The 19,129-nt window shown below is 39.5% G+C and overlaps 2 protein-coding genes across 2 annotated transcripts; one reads left to right on the forward strand and one right to left on the reverse strand.

Annotated features, from left to right (window-relative positions):
• Positions 1-222: 222 nt before the first annotated feature.
• LOC140940349 (uncharacterized) lies at positions 223-3,224 on the reverse strand. The gene is made up of 4 exons (XM_073389303.1): positions 2,805-3,224; positions 1,885-2,231; positions 866-1,218; positions 223-586 (listed from the first exon to the last, which is right to left on the reverse strand). The coding sequence occupies exons 2-4, from the start codon at positions 2,019-2,021 to the stop codon at positions 402-404; spliced, it is 675 nt and encodes a 224-aa protein (XP_073245404.1). The 5' UTR covers positions 2,022-2,231; positions 2,805-3,224; the 3' UTR covers positions 223-401.
• A 7,894-nt stretch (positions 3,225-11,118) lies between these two features.
• LOC140940359 (histamine H2 receptor-like) lies at positions 11,119-12,361 on the forward strand. Its single transcript, XM_073389313.1, has one exon. It carries the CDS (start codon positions 11,160-11,162, stop codon positions 12,042-12,044), a length of 885 nt encoding a protein of 294 aa, XP_073245414.1. The 5' UTR covers positions 11,119-11,159; the 3' UTR covers positions 12,045-12,361.
• Positions 12,362-19,129: the final 6,768 nt, after the last annotated feature.

Below are 19,129 nucleotides of genomic sequence, written 5' to 3' on the forward strand. Positions count from 1 at the left end.
TTTCGTGTATACCATTAATAAGTAATCACATGCACTCGAAATCATGTGATTACCTATACTTAGTAAATACATGTTACCTATGAACCTAGTTATGTTTGAATTTCCCAGGGAAGGTGATTATTAATGGAAAGATTACATAAGTTTATCTGGTGTTGATGACCACTGAGTCTTCAATTAATTTGAACAAAAAAAAACAAAACAAAAAACAAAAAACTGTTGAACTTCTGTTATGGAAAATAGATTAACTCTAAATCTGTAGTCATGGAATTGCTTGAATGGCAAGTGAATTTGTTATGTCAATAAAGCTTTTGATGGCATTGACTAATGCGTCATTCTTATTATGGACAACATCTGAAAACATGCTTTCAAATGATGGGTTTTGAGACATAAACAAATACTCTTTATTCCATTAAATGATCATAACATGCAATTGGATCACAACCAATGCTTGGATCCCTATTGAGACTTCCACCTCGTTCTTCATACATTTGTACAACCTCTGCAGTTGTTGGAATTTCATGTGGTTCAAGCTGAACAGCCATGTTTGTTTCTGTCATCTTTTCAATGAGTATACACCTCTTGGGCCCTGTAAGTGAAAATTGAAATAGATATTACAAGGTATCATCATCTCTAATAATCTAGTTTTCAATTTAATTACTAGGCTTTTGACTATATTTCTCCCAGCTACTTTGGCTAGAGTTAATATTCCTTACAGAACAACATCACAAAACCATTAGTAAGTGGGAAATATCACATAAAAAACATATATGTTACAATAAACACATAATCATGGTTAATAAAATTGAGGGAAAAATAACACCAACATTAAAGTTCAGTGACCTTCGTCTAAAGCACCAAAACTCACCTGGAATTCGGTGATAGTTCCAAGAGTTGACAAAGTTCTCTGAACCCACTTTACTGACATGTAGAGTTACCCAAGAAACTGCAAAACTAACAAGGGGGTCTTCCATATTGAATATCTCCCGCTCTTTAATGAAGTTAAGTGTCCTTTTAAGAGGATATTTAACTCGAGCATTTTCCTCTGGCCATAGCCTCTCTGCCCTGTAATTCTTAGTAGATGTGGTTTGTCTCCAAGGGGCTCTGCTGGTATCACCACGTCTATTTTTAAGTAACTCCTGTACAAAGATGCAAAGGCAAAATTCTGTTCCATGATCAACATGTAACTGATCAAATAACCCATATTGAAGTAGTAAGGGCCTGTGTAACATAAAAAAATAGAACAATGTGGAACAATGAAAGAGGACTTTATAAAAAGCAAAAATGTTCATATTAATTAAATACTTAATATTATAGGACTCGGAAGATAGACTGCACCTTTAATCATTTTTGCTTACCCAGGCTAGTTGCATACTTTTACTTTTTGTCATTAAGTTACAAGAGGACTTGCCTATTGGTTAAGTAAGCATGAAAAGTAACTTGCCCAGCAAGAAAATCTACTCAATGGCTTTGGGGATTTTTTGGAGATCTCACAAAAGAGAGTTTGGTTATCTCTTTTTAAAAAAACAGCAAGCACACAATAATACAAATGAGAAATTGTCATTTTATTATAGGTTCAGTGAGTGTCAAACTTAGAAAATTGTGAATACCAGAAATATTTCAGAGATATTGACTGTCTAGAGACCAATCACCTTGGAGACCAGGACCCTCGGGTAGTCCTCAAAACTTACAACTACCTAACATTGCTGTTTGTGTTTAAATTGGTTTACCTTTCTCAGGCCTGATTGGCTTTCTCCTTGAAACACAATAACAGATTGCATAATGTGACTGTATGTAATACTTTTCTGGGTTTCTGAATTTCACAGTATGCTTTCTTAAGTGTTCTAGAAACCAGCATATGAGGCATAAAATTGATTGGGTCCTTACCTAAATAGATATTGGTATATGAGCACCGGGTTCTTTTTTGGTATTGTAATGAAACCAAGAACCATCCTGCTACAGCCATCCAGAGCATGGACATGGGTGACTCCATACTCCTGCGCTATCTTTTCATTTTGGTCCATATACAACTTATATCCAAAATAGGGTGCATGGTAGGGAACTGGATTTGTTCAGTCCAGCAAGTCATGTGCCCTTTCCCTGTGAGCACGAGGGGCAACCTTCTTCAGCATCTTTGAAATTCTTCTTTGACTGATTTCACGGCAATGCAAATTTTCTTGCATTTGATATCGTAGGGTACCCTACATCATACGCCTTCTATACGTATGTCCATACTGGAAAGAAAAACAAATTGTGGCATTTACTGATTTATATCATATTCAGTTATCCCTAATGATCATTATATATCAAAATATATAAATTGCAAAAGTTTTGTTGCTTTATGTGTGAAACATAGCCATATATAGCGAGATCAAGAAAAATCGACATGAATCATTGTATTTCTCATTTAAAATGTATGCTTCATTGAGATGTTTTATAGGTTTGTATACTGAAATGATGGGGCATCTGCACTCTTCCTTCATCCCCATCACAGGGTATTTCGCAGGTTAAGTGTCCCTAACCCCGGAAATTTACCATTCAAGAAAGATGCTAATGCCCAGGGGGATAGCCCGGGAAGGGGTGGACACATTACAGCCTCTTTTTGCAGGGTACCAGACATGTGAATTCCTACCCCTAAAAAAAGCTGGTTACGATACGAGTCTCATTAACTATTTCCCGCCAAAAACCAGGCATGCAATTGAACGTGACATTTTACACCGGCTTACATGGATGGGATTAACAGTTGGTGATCACTTTAATTGTTATATTACTGGTTTACTGATGCAATTCACAAAATTCAACTTCACCTGCAAGATGTTCGTCGAAACCATTTCTTCTAGGTGTTCGTCTGATATCCATTGCAATGACGTTACATTTATATTTCTGTCTTTACAAAATCGTCTTACGCTTCGCGCGCTAAGCCCGCGTGACTCTGCCGGAGAAAACATCAACATTACAAGCCAGAAATTTAGATAGAAAGGTAATGCAAAGAGATATAACTCTTACCAGGAAAGAGAATTCGGAGTCTTTCACTAATGGATTTGTAGGAAAACCCTCGTTCAACAAGCTCTCGTATAAACGACTCGTCCACCAAGTCCGCTAAACTCATTTCGAAGGTGACTTTTTTCAAATAATTCTGCTTATCGGTTCCAGTTTCTCACGCTTTAGCCTCGCCCACAAGTTATTTCCAGGCTACCTCGTTCTAACTCTATGGAATCGAGGCAACATAATTAGGAAGGAACATAAAAACGAGGCAACATAATTCCAAAATGCAGAATGCAAATGTCGTAAATAAAACTTAGAATCATGAAATCAAGGCAGCATAATTCCATAATTCAGAATGCACATACCGTAAAAAGAAAAAGGAACATAGAATCGAGGCAACATAATTCCAGAATAGGGGATGCAGAATTCAAATACCGTAAATGAAACAAGGAACATGGAATCGAGGCAACATAATTCCAGAATGCGGAATGCCAAATGTCGTAAATAAAACTAGAATCATGAAATCGAGGCAACATAATTCCTCAATGCAGAATGCAAAGACGGTAAATGAACAACTAGCATAGAATCAAGGCACCATAACTCTAGAATGCTAAATACCATAAATAAAAAAACTAATGGAATAAAAGCACACAAGGAATGGCCATGTGTGACACTTATTGAAAATGTCGCAATGAGTTTGATATGGACCTGTAGAATTTTCATTCTCGTCCGCCATTTTGTGATGTTTTCCCTTTCACGCTCGGTTGGTTATCAAATCCTCTTTCTGACCATTGGGTATTTTTCATGTTAGCAGGTGTAATCAAATGGTGACGAGTAAAATAAAAATAAATAAATTGTCTTGTATGTTGTAAAAATTCTCTCCCCAGCATTTAAGAGAGGAAAATTAACAAGCATTGAAGCAATGGGGAATTAACAAGAATTTAGACGAGAGCAAGCCAAATTTAAGGTATCATCCATCCTCAAGCACCCTCCTCACGTTGATCGGCGCTAGCGCTTTTGCTTTTAACAAATACCCCCATACACCGCACATTTTCTGAAAGCTTAATAGTTCCAGAATATTGCTTACTTTTTTTAAAAAATCAAAATATTAACGCGATTTAGAAATGAGGAGCTTTTTGTGAAAGTGGGTATCACTGTAAGTTTAAGTCCAATCCAGCCAAAAATTAACGGAAGAAGCCAATTAAGAACTCATTCGCTTCTTAACACGTTTGACTAAAAAACCGTGTCTCAGATTTTTATCAAGTGCGTTTGTTCTGTTGTTATAAGCAGGTGAAGTTAGGGATAGCAAATCATTAGCACTACCTGTAAAAAAATACTCTAACTCGAAAACGAAAAAAGAAATCAAAATTTGCAGACGGTTTTTTAGAAAAACTATCTGACAGTAAGTTGGCCAAATTTCAGCCAAATAGGTTCACGGGTTGCCGACTTGGAGTTTAAAACGTACCCTCAACTTGCCCTGATTTTCGTTTCGAGAAAACAGTGGAAAAAGATTTTTGGCGGCGTATTACCCGTGGTGAGATTATAAAAAGATTATAACACCAAAGTTGTCAATGTTGATGCATACCAGAGAAGGGACAACAATAGTGACACAGCAGGAAAAGTTGAAAACGAAACCCGACAACAGATAAACAATTTATTTCAAAGGCTCTGCTCTGTTCACAGGCGGCCCAAACTTATTACATGAACGCGGACGTGACTCTTGCTTGCGAGCGGTGTTGTGTACTTACAAACGGTTATTTATAAAGTCTTGTATGGGATGTAAACGGTTTTTCTTAAAAGAGGGAAAACATGTTATGTTTTTAAATAAAATCGACGTACCTTATGTTTTGTTGTATTCTTTGTTGTTTTTCGCAGTGGAACACCAAAATAGCGCTAACTCGCCGAAAACGCTTCAAAACGGCCTGAGACGCGAGCAAACAACAAAGAAAACAACAAGGCAATAAGGTACGTCGATTTTATTTAAAAACATAACATTTTTTCCCTCTTTTAAGAAAAACCGTTTAAATCCCATACAAGACTTTGTAAATAGGGAGTTTAAGATACAGAGACTACGGACTACGAACTACGGGTGGACGAGCGTTGACCTTTGTTCGTAGCACTGGGTTGAGTCGTGCAAATATAGAACGTTAAGATTGCGCTACAGACGGTAGACTACGAGAGAAGAAGCGGAGAAGGAAACAACACTCAAAATTTTCTTGTTTTCATCACAGTTCACAAAAATGCAATTCAGTTTTGCATTTGATCTTATCTTTAGAACAATTAACAGACTCTTCCATACTTGAAGGAAGCAGTTACGTCGGGTGAAATTGGTAAACAAAGTTTTGGTTGCACAGGTTTTATTTTTTTGCCCATGAATTCTTATGTCAAATATTAAAGAAATAGACAGAAATAGCAATAGCTCATTTATTAGATTTAGAAGATGGACTTCTGCGACTACTGATCTGATTTAGTTTGAAGTACTGAAATCCCGAGTTTCCATTGTTTTACTCGAAGATGTTTACATCATTTTCATTCAGCAAATGCGATACAAAAACTCGCATAAACAAAGGTTACACAAGTAGAAAGACACAATAATCAGTTCGAACAAACATTGAAATTTTTGAAGTGCGAAGAGAAACTGTAAATTACTCGCATGATTTCTCTTCTTCTCGGCCGTCAATCGGAATTCTGCGGATAAACAGCTAAGCTCATTCAAATATGAGCTTAGCTAGATAAAAATGAGGTCACAACAGTGGATTAAAAGCGTAAATCTGAGCAGAAATTAGACACAACTTACAAATTTCGCTTCCCTCTCACTTAAAGCAGGTGAATTGAAAACTTTAGTTTTAACGAGAAGACGAGATTCTGAAATTACCGAGACGGCAAAATACGAGCAAAATGTTCTCCGTAGTCCCGACTACGCGAAACAGCTCAACAACTCACCGTAGCCGCAGGACTACGCGGGAAAAACGAACTGTCACGTGGTTTTGATCATGCGCAGTAGCATGTTTAACCGTAGTCGTAGTCCGTAGTCGCCGTATCTTAAACTCCCTAATAAACGTTTGTAACACAACACCGCTCGCAAGCAAGAGTCACGTCCGCGTTCATGTAATGAGTTTGGGGCGCGTGTGCTCTGTTCGATCCTTTCTGTTGTCGAGAAAGCTGAGTTATTTGCAACGGGCAGTTTTCATTTTCGCACCGGACAAGCCAAGTTGAGCCAAGCCACTTTTACTCGATACATTTTTTAAAAGTTCGACACTTCCCTGGAAAATCGACAACAAACCGCTTCCTGGAGTTTTTCTTGAAGCTTCTTTCCCGCTACAATAGACTTTCAAAACAGTACTTCGTCCGATTTTATATGGCGCGGAACCTCTCGTCGCGGCCTAAAAAGCTCTCTCCGCTCGCTTACGAACTCGTGAAACTCGATTCCGCAGTAGTTTCAATGTGTTTTTCAGGAGCTTTGTCATCTTTTAGCCATTTTTCTTGATTGTAGTAGGAGCCCTTGTCGCTCTCTGCTAATTTCGAAATCCACTATTTGGCGGCAAAACGATTTTGTCGTCTTCTTTTGTCTTAGAGTCGAGGACGAAAACGGACTAGCTCTTTTATCTTCTTTGGAGGCATTCTCTTTCAAACTCCACGGAAAAACAGTGAGCACTATATTTGTAAACCACGATTTCTGTCAAATTGCGGGATTATCTTGGCTGAACAGCTGCACGCGTATCAAGTATGACAGGACTTGTCAACGATCAATTAAAATAATTAGCATAGAAAAAAATTTTGCACTCCATAAGTCTGCACAGAAAAAACATTTTTTCCCGGTATTTTTTTTTAAAAAGAAAGCTCTTGATGAGCTCTATTTAATCGTGTAAAAATTGCAAATTTAGAAAAATGATGATTTTTTACCCTGGATGATACCTTAAGAATGGGTTACTCAAGAAATAATTTCACCCGCAAATTCCTCTAGCGTAAGATCACCAGTATATGGCAAATTTTGAATCACTTCACTATTTTGAATCGGTTGATCCATCAAAAACAACGAATTATAAAATTTAAGCTGCAAGGCTTACATTTTAGCTACAAAATCAACCTTTGCTGTATATTGGGTAACCTAAAAAATAAGAAATAATTGTCGAGTAATGAAGAATGGAGATCGTTCGCCACAACCATTTGTGAACAAGCCACAGAGTCATTACGAATAATACAGACGTTATTCATCCCACTAAAAAAGACAGCCCACATATAGCAACTAATGAATTATCGTTGCTATCATAATGGCAGCCCAACTTCCTCTCCTTAGAAGGGCTCGTGGAAAGTTCGAAAGAACCATTCAATTCGTCACCGTGTAAAACAATTTCCGCCTTCTTCGTTCGTTAGTTGGAAGAATAATAGAAAATACTCTTTCTTCGTCTATAGACGGTTGTTTTTTTTAGTTGTAGAAATGATAGTTACCTTCGCCCTGGAGAATAGAATTGCTCAAAAAAGAATCATATGAGGTAGAAGTGAAATTTTCATCGCCTCCCCATACACTCGTTCATGATTTACGAGGTAAAGTGTTTTTTAATTACTGAATTAATCTGGCACCTGACTTGTTAAATAGCACAAGGTAACTTTTGCACTGTGTCAATTCTGTCAGGAATCTGTTTGGACTGCTTGGATGTGACTAAACCGCGAGGTATCAATTCAGACAAGGCGATCGTACTTTTTTAACCATATGAACGAAGATTTTCGAATAGTTACTCGAGGGTACGTACAAACATCCTTGCAAACTTCCTATGAGCTTTGTTATCAATCGAGAATCATCGATTGAAATATATTTTGGTCATAATTATTTTCATGTTCCACTGCACTTTGGCACGAATTAGTTTGCCTGATTGGTTTTGACTTTAACAGTCTGTAGTTGTGTTGATAGCATTAGTAAATGTGCTTCATTTCACATGTGAAAGCAGTCTTGCATCACTTACTACATCTTCCGCTGGTTTTATCCAAACGGTTTCTTCTACAAACTTTTTACCACCATTAAAGACAATGAGAAAACTTTATTAAAGCTACATTTACGCTTGTATTATGATGCAAAAAATCCCAACAACGAAGCATCTTGTTAAAGTACTTGAGCAGAAGTTCGGTGAACTCAAGCGTGTAAACGATGTCGCGTCGAGCTTGAGTCGGTTAAAAATAATTATTGCGTTCGAGGTACGAGAATGCAACCCGTAATTTGTGTTGGGTGTTTTGTGCAGTATTGGGTTCGCTGTGCAATTAATAAGGGAGATTTTTTCAAGATTGCATTTCTCGTCGTCGTCGACACACATTTTGCTCGCTTTGAGGCGCTAATGCTTACGTTTTGCCTCACTTTGACGAACTAACTCACGTGATGATTCGTGCGTCCTCAAGCGTTTGCTGAGGTCTTTTATTCTGTCTTAATTCGTAAAGCGTTTATCTTTTAAAAGTTTGCTGAATCTTCGTAAAGCGTACATATTTCAAGAGTTTGCTGAAGGTCTACTATCGATCTGTGTTTGCCAAATCTTTCAAAACGTTCATCTTTCAAAAGTTTCGGCGGCCGTTGTGCCACAAAGTAAGTCTACAGAGTTGTGTAGCTCGGCGGCCGTTGTGCCACAAAGTAAATCTACCGAGATGTGAAGCTCGGCGGCGCCGTTTCATCATGACGTTTGATATTTTCGGCGCCGGACAACGAACATTTTAGGTCTATGGTATTCGGAAAAACTTATAAACAGTCCACAGTAGCTCCACTCAAGTCACTGAAATCAACACACTCGACCAAACTACTGCACTTATTGAGACGGACCATACGATATCACCAGCCTTTAAGGCTATTTCATAATGATACACAGTTTAAATAGAGGTTTCGATGTAAGCAATCCTTACGTTTAAAATATGCCATGATCAAATTAAAGCCCGGTTTTCATATGATCGCTACCATTGCTGTGATGGCTGCGATCGCTGAGAAAAAAAAAAAAACAACAAACAATTAAGAACTTCAGCGATCGCAGCGACAACAATCGCTGAGATATTAAAAGTTATATCTCAGCGATCGTTGTCGCTGCGATCGCTGGAGAGTGGTTTCCACATGATCGCTGATATTTTTTTTCTTAGCGATCGTAGAGATCATATGGAAACTGGGCTTAATCATCGCCATAACCATCCACCCTTCCTCCTCAACTGCTTCCTGTACGCCTTACAAAGATATCGAACGTGCTCTTCTAAGCTTCGATTACTCCTAGTCTACATTTATTTTTCATTCGGTTTTCAGTTGTTACTAAGCTCAACTCATGATCATGATCCACGATAAGATGCTTGCAAACGTATAAAAGAAATTGTTATACTTTTGCTGTATCAGGCTGTAGTGCAAATGAACAAATCTAAAAATAGCTTGTAGTAAAAAAGATTTAGATATTAAACAACTTCCTCAGGGGTGAAAATATGACTCTCGGAATAGCTCGAAAAAAATGCATAAAGAAATCCGTTGCAGTTACCTTTTTTTTTTGTCCTCTTTTCTTCTCAGATTTTTTGGATTTTTGGCGTGGTCTGTACTCGACAAAGGCAAACCGACAAATTGTGGTAAGAGACAACTTCCCTTGATATAGATGCCATCGATGCAAAAGGAAGTAGCATTGTTTTAATTACGTGATCACATGTAAAAATTGACATAAAAATACAATACAATACAATACAATACAATAGTTTATTGACACTCCCCTGGTGGGGCTTTTCAGTGACAATGCGACTACTAATTAAGATAAGAGAAGTAGTTAACAATTCAATTAAAAAGAAAAGAGTGCGGTGAACAAAAGCAATATAAACATACCTATTTAAGAGTTAATCGAATAATAAATATTCTCACTACGTACTATACAATATGCATATTTTTAAGTTAAAATTATAACAAAATAAGATACTAGTAAGATACTAAAAAAACTATCATAACGTGCTATTTAAAAAGTCAGTAATCAATTTATTTTTCAAATAAAATTTAAAACTATAAATCGATTTTGCAGTTTTAAGAGTACTGTCTAGATTGCAAAATCGATTTCTACTTTTAAATTTTATTTGAAAAATAAATTGATTGCTGACTTTTTAAATAGCACGTTATGATAGTTTTTTTAGTATCTTACTAGTATCTTATTTTATTATAATTTTAACTTAAAAATATGCATAACTTAACTTAAAAATATGGTATTCCACCCTAGCAGTATGCACATATATGTCAAGGAAACCGTCTAAGCCGTTGGTTTCCACTGTTGGAAAGTTTAAAAACCCATTCTAGTTAACAGGGATCAAATATCATCGCAAGCGGAAGCGTTTTAAGTGAAGGCTGGTACCACTAATTCTGTCGGACTCATTAAGACTTCCTAGAACCCGTAGGCAGCATATTTTTTTATTATCCAATAGCGATGTAATGATACTACAAATAGTTGTGTTTCAGATTCCTGGAATCTTCTAGAACATTTTGTAAAACATATATAAGGAGTCGCGATCGGTAAAAGTTAGCCTTTCCTCAGTGAGCCTTTTCTTCAGTTAATCTTTCCTGTGCGTCATTTTAGACAGCCAGCGAGCCAGAGAGTAGAGCCAGGTATTGTGAAACAGTGTGTTGTCACGGAGCGTCAATAGAGTTAGTGCTGTCGCGAAGAGTCCAGAGAAGTTAGTGTTATTACAGAGCCGGACTAGAGAGAATTGTTGGAATTATTTACTGTTACTGAAATCGTCAGCCATGTGAAAGGCTACATTGGGAAAAGTTTTGTGGACAACGATAAGTTACAAGGATCTTTGAAGAGAACTGTGAGTTGTGCAGTAGTACACTGAGATCATAGTTTTATAGAGGACTCTAAGATAAGAGGATAGTTATTGTACTGGTTATTGGTACCGCTCCCTAGTAAGATTATTACGTCGGTCAATAAAGTAGTTGAGTTTGTACGAGTTGTATTTTTCTGTCGGTTGTGAAAATACCGTAACAAAGTAAAACATAAATTTTGTAAGAGGTTTTGAAAAGTTCTTGACTCGTTTATTTCAAATGATTTTCTGTTTCATAATTCATCTGATATTTTTATTCTTTTATTCATTCAATTTCATCTATGTCTTTTTTTTTCTGTTCTAGAGACGTTCTTGCTATCCTGTAGTGTAACCAGCCACCAAACCTTGATTAAACAACAGCTACGAGATTAAGAATGCTTGCCACTCAGTTAGACTGCATTGCATGGCTTGTTGTAGACATCATTAAATTGCTAGCCATCATTGTCCTTAATATCATCACAGTCACTGTGTTTGTGAAGCAACGTCAGCTACAGCGAAGGAACACTTACTTAGTCATCCATTTGGCGATTATTGACCTCTTGGTTGGAGCAGTCTCTAGCCCTGTGATTTTTAGTCACTTATTTGAGCATTACTGTGGCCTTTGGAAAGTTGACATCAAGATATTTCCTGCATTGGTTGAGTTTTTTCCCACGGCTTCAATCGTGAACTTGGCTTTCATTTCTTTAGGGAGGTTGCATGCGACATTTTTCCCCTTTAAGCATCGTGAAACTAAGAAATCAGTTTACGTGGTAGTAATAGCCACCATTTGGTTATTAACTTCGCTGAGAGAGATTCTCCAATATGTGTTAGACCAAAAAGATGGGAATTCTAATCCCACTAGATCATTCACAGTATTAAGCTTAGTGATATATACGTTAGCATCTCTATTTGTCGTATGTCTCTCTTACATTGCTATCTTTATCAAAGTTCGATTCTCTCCGATTGCTCAACACCATGGTGCAAATAACAGAGAACGCAGACTCACCGTCACTTTACTTATGGTGACGCTCGCATCGCTTCTGACTTGGCTGCCGGCTATCATTTTCAAACTTCTTAGAGTTTGGGATAACAGTGCCATCCCTTCACGATCGCTCTTTTTTATTAATAAGACACTGGCGTTTTTAGTTGGCGTCAATTCCATGGTAAACCCAATTGTGTATGCTGTAAGAATGCCAGAATTTAGGGCGAGTTTTAGAAAAATTTTTTGCAAGGCTCCGAGTCATACTCCTCAAGCTAATTTCCCACTTCGAAACCCATAGCAAATTCTGCAGAAGAGACGTTTCCTCGTTTTATTTTGGGAAAATGGTCTGTTGTAATTTTCTGCCCTTCCATCTTTTAAAAGTAACTTTGTCAAAACTTCTTAATTAAGGCAACATTCCACGACCCAACGATGATCGTACATACAACAACCGCGGTTAACAATAAATATAAAGGTAATCACTGATACAACCTTACTGGCTTGGATTTGTTAACCGTTAAACTGCACTGTCCACACTAAACGGGTTATCTCATTTGTGTTGTGCTTAGTTGACAATTACACTAATTGTATGGCGTTCATTGGACATTGAAAAAAATGATAAAAATTCAAAACAAAAATGAGATAATAAAGAGCTGTGCTTGTTGAGAAAGTTGTTGAACTGTCGGCTGGCTACGATTTTTTGAATGAGGGGGTGGGATCATAACTCTACGGCCTTAGTGAAACTGTAAGCAGTTTTTGGCACATTGGTTTAGCAAACCTTCCAAACCTTTCTTAAATTTAATTGGACCATTACAATTCACCCAGTTTTCTTTTTGTCCTTGCAGCATTCTTGTATTACAGGCGTAGGTAATCGAACCCAGTTGATCGCGACTGAACCTAGTCCAGGCCATAACAACCAGACCAGTTGGCTTTGAAGTTGAACTCTTTAGCTTCGTTCATTAACACCTCTAAGATGGTCTCAATGGGGTGGTCACGTTGACGATTGAAAAGAGACACTTTTAAAGGTTGACGGTGAAATTTTCGGTCATTTGACGGTTGACGGTTAATTTTTTGGAATGTCGTTTATAAAACGAACTAAACGCGCGAATTTGGCTGACACTTTTCATAATGACGCGTTTGTAAAGAACTGTTAATTTATAAATATGCGTTATTAACCAAGCGTGAGGTCAAGATGGCTGGATATTATCGAGCTCTTTTTGGATTTTATGGACCGAGACGAAGTCGAGGTTCATAAAAATGCAAATAAGGAACGAGGCTAGTATCCAGCCATCTTGATCCAACAAGCTCGGTTAATAAAGGATTTATCATATAGCAAAAATATATCTGGAATATGCTTGTCCAGTTTCCGCCGTGCACTACCGCCTTATCTGGACGACGATTTGGAACGTCTGCAAAGACGCGCTCTTCGGATATCATTTACCCTACCTTGTCTTATGCTGAAGCCCTCAGCGCATCAAGATTACCTACACTATTTAAAAGAAGAGAAGAAATCTCCTCGAAACTCTTTGTCGAGATCTCTACAAACGAGCGACACAACTTACACTCTTTTGCCACGCAAATCCAGGTAATTCACCGTTGGATCCAAAACAGTGCTCTACAATTAAGGAACGGTTTAACAGTAAATAGACTACTCAATATGAGCACATATGGATTTTAATACAGGTCTGTTTCGTAGACCAACAAAAAGTTGATCCACTCATCAGTTAAACTCCATCCACACTGAAGCATCACAACGGTTAACACAGCAACATGATCGCGTGACATATTTTTGCGGTTGTCATGACAGAGGCGTTATTCAAAAAATACTAGTTTATAAATACAAAAAACCTACGCGCGCTTATGATACAATAAACAAAATTTCAGGAATACTTGAAATGAAATGCCAGTTCCAAAAAGAGTTGAATGAGGATATCAAATTGATTAAGAACGAAAATCGTTTGTTCGTTAAAGCAGACAAATCTACTAACTTTTATAAGTTAGAGGCCACGAGGTATATTTTGCGACTCGTAAGAATTTCTCTTTTAATCAGTGCCATACAAAGAGTTTTGCGTTTTTTTCGCGGGAAAGTTATTTTATAAAAGCAATAGAAAACCTTTTTTCCTGTGTTTACATAGCCTGATATAAACGCTTGAGGCGTTGGGAGAATTCTCGACGGTTATGCAAACCCTTGACTTTGTCTCGGGTTTGTATAACTGTCTCGAATTCTCCCAACCCCTCTCGTGTTTATATCAGGCTATGCAAACACGGAAAACGTTTTCTATTGCTTAATATATATATAGAAGTTCAGGTTTCACGAGTAATCATCGTTTTATTGCTACAGAACTGTTTCGTATGGTGCAAGGACCACACTCATCAGGCAATTTTGACGACAAAATTGTCGTCGAAACAGTTCTGTAGCAATAAAACGATAATTACTCGTGAAACCTGAACTTCTGTGAAGTTATAGCTGATGCTCCTCAATCAATTGAGTCGAGGGCTCTGCGAAATACGTTCTGCTCAAAAAACGAATATATATATATATATATATATGATATTAATTTGAGGAGGACTCGGAAAAAAAATCCGAGTCCCAGATGGGATTTGAACCCACGACCCTCCGTGATCTAGTCGGATGCTCTAGCCACTTGAGCTACTGGAGACTCTATGGTAAGCAAGGGCCAATTTGTGGGTCTCGACTGGAACCGCATCACGCGGCTACACAGCCAAGTAATGATAGGCACACAAGAAGTGAAGAACTCACTAACAGCATCGCGCTGTCACCTTAAAGCATATCAAAGATGCGGCCAACCAACCTCCAAAGTGAGTATATTAAAGATGAAACAACAACAACATGATATTAATTTGAGGAGGACTCGGAAAAAAAAAATCCGAGTCCCAGATGGGATTTGAACCCACGACCCTCCGTGATCTTAAAGCATATATCGTGGGTTCAAATCCCATCTGGGACTCGGATTTTTTTTCCGAGTCCTCCTCAAATTAATATCATGTTGTTGTTGTTTCATCTTTAAGATACTCACTTTGGAGGTTGGTTGGCCGCATCTTTGATATGCTTTAAGATGACAGCGCGATGCTGTTAGTGAGTTCTTCACTTCTTGTGTGCCTATCATTACTTGGCTGTGTAGCCGCGTGATGCGGTTCCAGTCGAGACCCACAAATTAGCCCTTGCTCACCATAGAGTCTCCAGTAGCTCAAGTGGTTAGAGCATCAGACTAGATCACGGAGGGTCGTGGGTTCAAATCCCATCTGGGACTCGGATTTTTTTTCCGAGTCCTCCTCAAATTAATATCATGTTGTTGTTGTTTCATCTTTATATATATATATATATATATATATATATATATATATATACATATATATAGATACGTAGACTTGAACTAGGTCAAAAACATTTACTTGCTACTCAGAGTTTCATGCTTCATGAGAAGCAATCATCAGGCAACTGCCAAAAAGAAACAATACATGGTGTTTTACAGTGATTTTGAAAAAAACGGTAGCGATTCATAATAGGCTGGGTTGCATAGCAAGGGATAAACCATGTATTGTATTGTTTCTTTTTGGCAGTTGCCTGATGATTGCTTCTCATGAAGCATGAAACTCTAAGTAGCAAGTAAATGTTTTTGACCTAGTTCAAGTCTGCGTATCTATTCAAAGCTCTGGTAAACCCATTGAGCACTTTTTAGTATATATATGTATATATATAATTATCTCCAGGGATTTACCATCCAAATGCCTCTGTCACTGTAAAAAATAAAAATGTTAGTAGGAATTGACAGTGAAGATGCAGAAAGGTCAATAATTGGAGATATCTACCTGGAGTTTTGAAAACCGGGTTGCCTGAAATCTTAAGTCAAGTCCAGCACATTGCAGGCAATCTTTCAAAACTTAATTTGCTTAAAGCCCTGATACTTTTAGTGTAAAAATAACAATCTCGGCCTTCAGGACTAACCACCCTCACCTCTTAACCATGAGCTCCAAATAACTTCCTGGAATTGACAGAAATCAGTGCAAATTCCAGAAAATTTGCACGAGGGGAGCAACAGCCCGTCCCGTAGGGACGGGCCGTTGCCCCCGTTGGACCAGCTAATATTCTTTGAGGGGGGCTTCCGTCAAACTAAGTGTCATGTTGTTGAACAGTCATGGGGCTATCATCTGGTATGCATTTGGGGTAGCCTGGTTAAATTCCAAGGGGGTGGGGTTGTTGTAAAGACTATGCTTTGTGCTAGAGTGCAGATTCGCTGAGTTTTTGTACTTGGGCTTACCCCTGTCTTTCAAAGCTCAATGTCTCCCTCAAATTAAGGACGGCTTGTGTCTGGCTGGGTGTCATGTTGTTGCACAGACACGGGGCTATCATCTGGTATGCATTTGGGGTAGCCTGGTTAAATTCCAAGGGGGTTGGGGTTCTTGTAAAGACTATGCTTTCTGCTAGAGTGCAGATTCGCTGGGTTTTTGTACCTGGGCTTACCCCTGTCTTTCAAAGCTCAATGTCTCCCTCAAATTAAGGACGGCTTGTGTCTGGCTGGGTGTCATGTTGTTGCACAGACACAGGGCTGTCATCTGGTATGCATTTGGGGTAGCCTGAGTAAAATGCAGGAGGGTGGGGTTGTTGTAAAGACTATGCTTTGTGCTAGAGTTCAGATTCGCTGACTTTTTGTACCTGGGCTTACCCCTGTCTTTCAAAGCTCAATGTCTCCCTCAAATTAAGGACGGGTTGTGTCTGGCTGGGTGTCATGTTGTTGCACAGACACAGGGCTGTCATCTGGTATGCATTTGGGGTAGCCTGAGTAAAATGCAGGAGGGTGGGGTTGTTGTAAAGACTATGCTTTGTGCTAGAGTTCAGATTCGCTGACTTTTTGTACCTGGGCTTACCCCTGTCTTTCAAAGCTCAATGTCTCCCTCAAATTAAGGACGGGTTGTGTCTGGCTGGGTGTCATGTTGTTGCACAGACACAGGGCTATCATCTGGTATACATTTGGGGTAGTCTGGTTAAATTCCGGGGGGGGGGGGTTGGGTTGTTGTAAAAACTATGCTTTGTGGTAGAGTGCAGATTTGCTGAGTTTTTGTACCTGGGCTTACCCTTGTCTTTCAAAGCTCAATGTCTCCCTCAAATTAAAGAGGGGTTGTGTCTGGCTTGGTGTCATGTTGTTGCACAGACACAGGGCTATCATCTGGTATGCATTTAGGGTAGTCTAGTTAAATTCCGGGGGGTGGGGTTGTTGTAAAGACTATGCTTTGTGCTAGAGTGCAGATTCGCTGAGTTTTTGTACCTGGGCTTACCCCTGTCTTTCAAAGCTCAATGTCTCCCTCAAATTAAGGAGGGGTTGTGTCTGGCTGGGTATCATGTTGTTGCACAGACACAGGGCTATCATCTGGTATGCATTTGGGGTAGCCTGAGTAAAATGCAGGAGGGTGGGGTTGTTGTAAAGACTATGCTTTGTGCTAGAGTTCAGATTCGCTGAGTTTTTGTACCTGGGCTTACACTTGTCTTTCAAAGCTCAATGTCTCCCTCAAATTAAAGAGGGGTTGTGTCTGGCTTGGTGTCATGTTGTTGCACCGACACAGGGCTATCATCTGGTATGCATTTGGGGTAGTCTAGTTATATTCCGGGGGGGTGGGGTTGTTGTAAAGACTATGCTTTGTGCTAGAGTTCAGATTCGCTGAGTTTTTGTACCTGGGCTTACCCCTGTCTTTCAAAGCTCAATGTCTCCCTCAAATTAAGGACGGCTTGTGTCTGGCTGGGTATCATGTTGTTGCACAGACACAGGGTTATCATCTGGTATGCATTTGGGGTAGCCTAGTTAAATTCCGGGGGGTGGGGTTGTTGTAAAGACTATGCTTTGTGCTAGAGTGCAGATTCGATGAGTTTTTGTACCTGGGCTTACCCCTGTCTTTCAAAGCTCAATGTCTCCCTCAAATTAAGGACGGGTTGTGTCTGGCTGGGTGTCATGTTGTTGTACAGACACAGGGCTATCATCTGGCATGCATTTGGGGTGGCCTGGTTAAATTCCAGGAGGGTGGGGTTGTTGTAAAGACTATGCTTTGTGCTAGAGTGCAGATTCGCTGAGTTTTTGTACCTGGGCTTACCCCTGTCTTTCAAAGCTCAATGTCTCCCTCAAATTAAGGACGGGTTGTGTCTGGCTGGGTGTCATGTTGTTGCACAGACACAGGGCTATCATCTGGTATGCATTTGGGGTAGTCTGGTTAAATTCCGGGGGGGGGGGGTTGGGTTGTTGTAAAAACTATGCTTTGTGGTAGAGTGCAGATTTGCTGAGTTTTTGTACCTGGGCTTACCCTTGTCTTTCAAAGCTCAATGTCTCCCTCAAATTAAGGAGGGGTTGTGTCTGGCTTGGTGTCATGTTGTTGCACAGACACAGGGCTATCATCTTGTATGCATTTGGGGTAGCCTGGTTAAATTCCAAGGGGGTTGGGGTTGTTGTAAAGACTATGCTTTCTGCTAGAGTGCAGATTCGCTGGGTTTTTGTACCTGGGCTTACCCCTGTCTTTCAAGGCTCAATGTCTCCCTCAAATTAAGGACGGCTTGTGTCTGGCTGGGTGTCATGTTGTTGCACAGACACAGGGCTGTCATCTGGTATGCATTTGGGGTAGCCTGAGTAAAATGCAGGAGGGTGGGGTTGTTGTAAAGACTATGCTTTGTGCTAGAGTTCAGATTCGCTGACTTTTTGTACCTGGGCTTACCCCTGTCTTTCAAACTTCAATGTCTCCCTCAAATTAAGGACGGCTTGTGTCTGGCTGGGTATCATGTTGTTGCACAGACACAGGGCTATCATCTGGTATGCATTTGGGGTAGCCTAGTTAAATTCCGGGGGGTGGGGTTGTTGTAAAGACTATGCTTTGTGCTAGAGTGCAGATTCGCTGAGTTTTTGTACCTGGGCTTACCCCTGTCTTTCAAAGCTCAATGTCTCCCTCAAAGTAAGGACGGCTTGTGTCTGGCTGGGTGTCATGTTGTTTCACACACACAGGGCTATCATCTGGTATGCATTTGGGGTACCCTAGTTAAATTCCGGGGGGGGGGGGTTGGGTTGTTGTAAAAACTATGCTTTGTGGTAGAGTGCAGATTCGCTGAGTTTTTGTACCTGGGCTTACCCCTGTCTTTCAAAGCTTAATGTCTCCCTCAAATTAAGGGGGGGGGGGGGGGGGGTGTGTCTGGCTGGGTGTCATATTGTTGCACAGACACGGGGCTATCATCTGGTATGCATTTGGGGTAGCCTGGTTAAATTCCAAGGGGGTTGGGGTTGTTGTAAAGACTATGCTTTCTGCTAGAGTGCAGATTCGCTGGGTTTTTGTACCTGGGCTTACCCCTGTCTTTCAAAGCTCAATGTCTCCCTCAAATTAAGGACGGCTTGTGTC

The sequence above is a fragment of the Porites lutea genome, chromosome 1, assembly GCF_958299795.1.
Source record: "Porites lutea chromosome 1, jaPorLute2.1, whole genome shotgun sequence".
Taxonomy (NCBI): domain Eukaryota; kingdom Metazoa; phylum Cnidaria; class Anthozoa; order Scleractinia; family Poritidae; genus Porites; species Porites lutea.

Excerpts from the sequence above, each read along its gene's own strand:
- LOC140940349 (XM_073389303.1), bottom strand. The coding sequence starts at position 2,021 with ATGGACCAAAATGAAAAGATAGCGCAGGAGTATGGAGTCACCCATGTC. Across the intron at positions 1,219-1,884 it reads ATATACCAATATCTATTTAG|GCCCTTACTACTTCAATATG; the intron begins GTAAGGACCCAA and ends TATGTTACACAG. Across the intron at positions 587-865 it reads GAACTATCACCGAATTCCAG|GGCCCAAGAGGTGTATACTC; the intron begins GTGAGTTTTGGT and ends TTTCACTTACAG.
- LOC140940359 (XM_073389313.1), top strand. The coding sequence starts at position 11,160 with ATGCTTGCCACTCAGTTAGACTGCATTGCATGGCTTGTTGTAGACATC.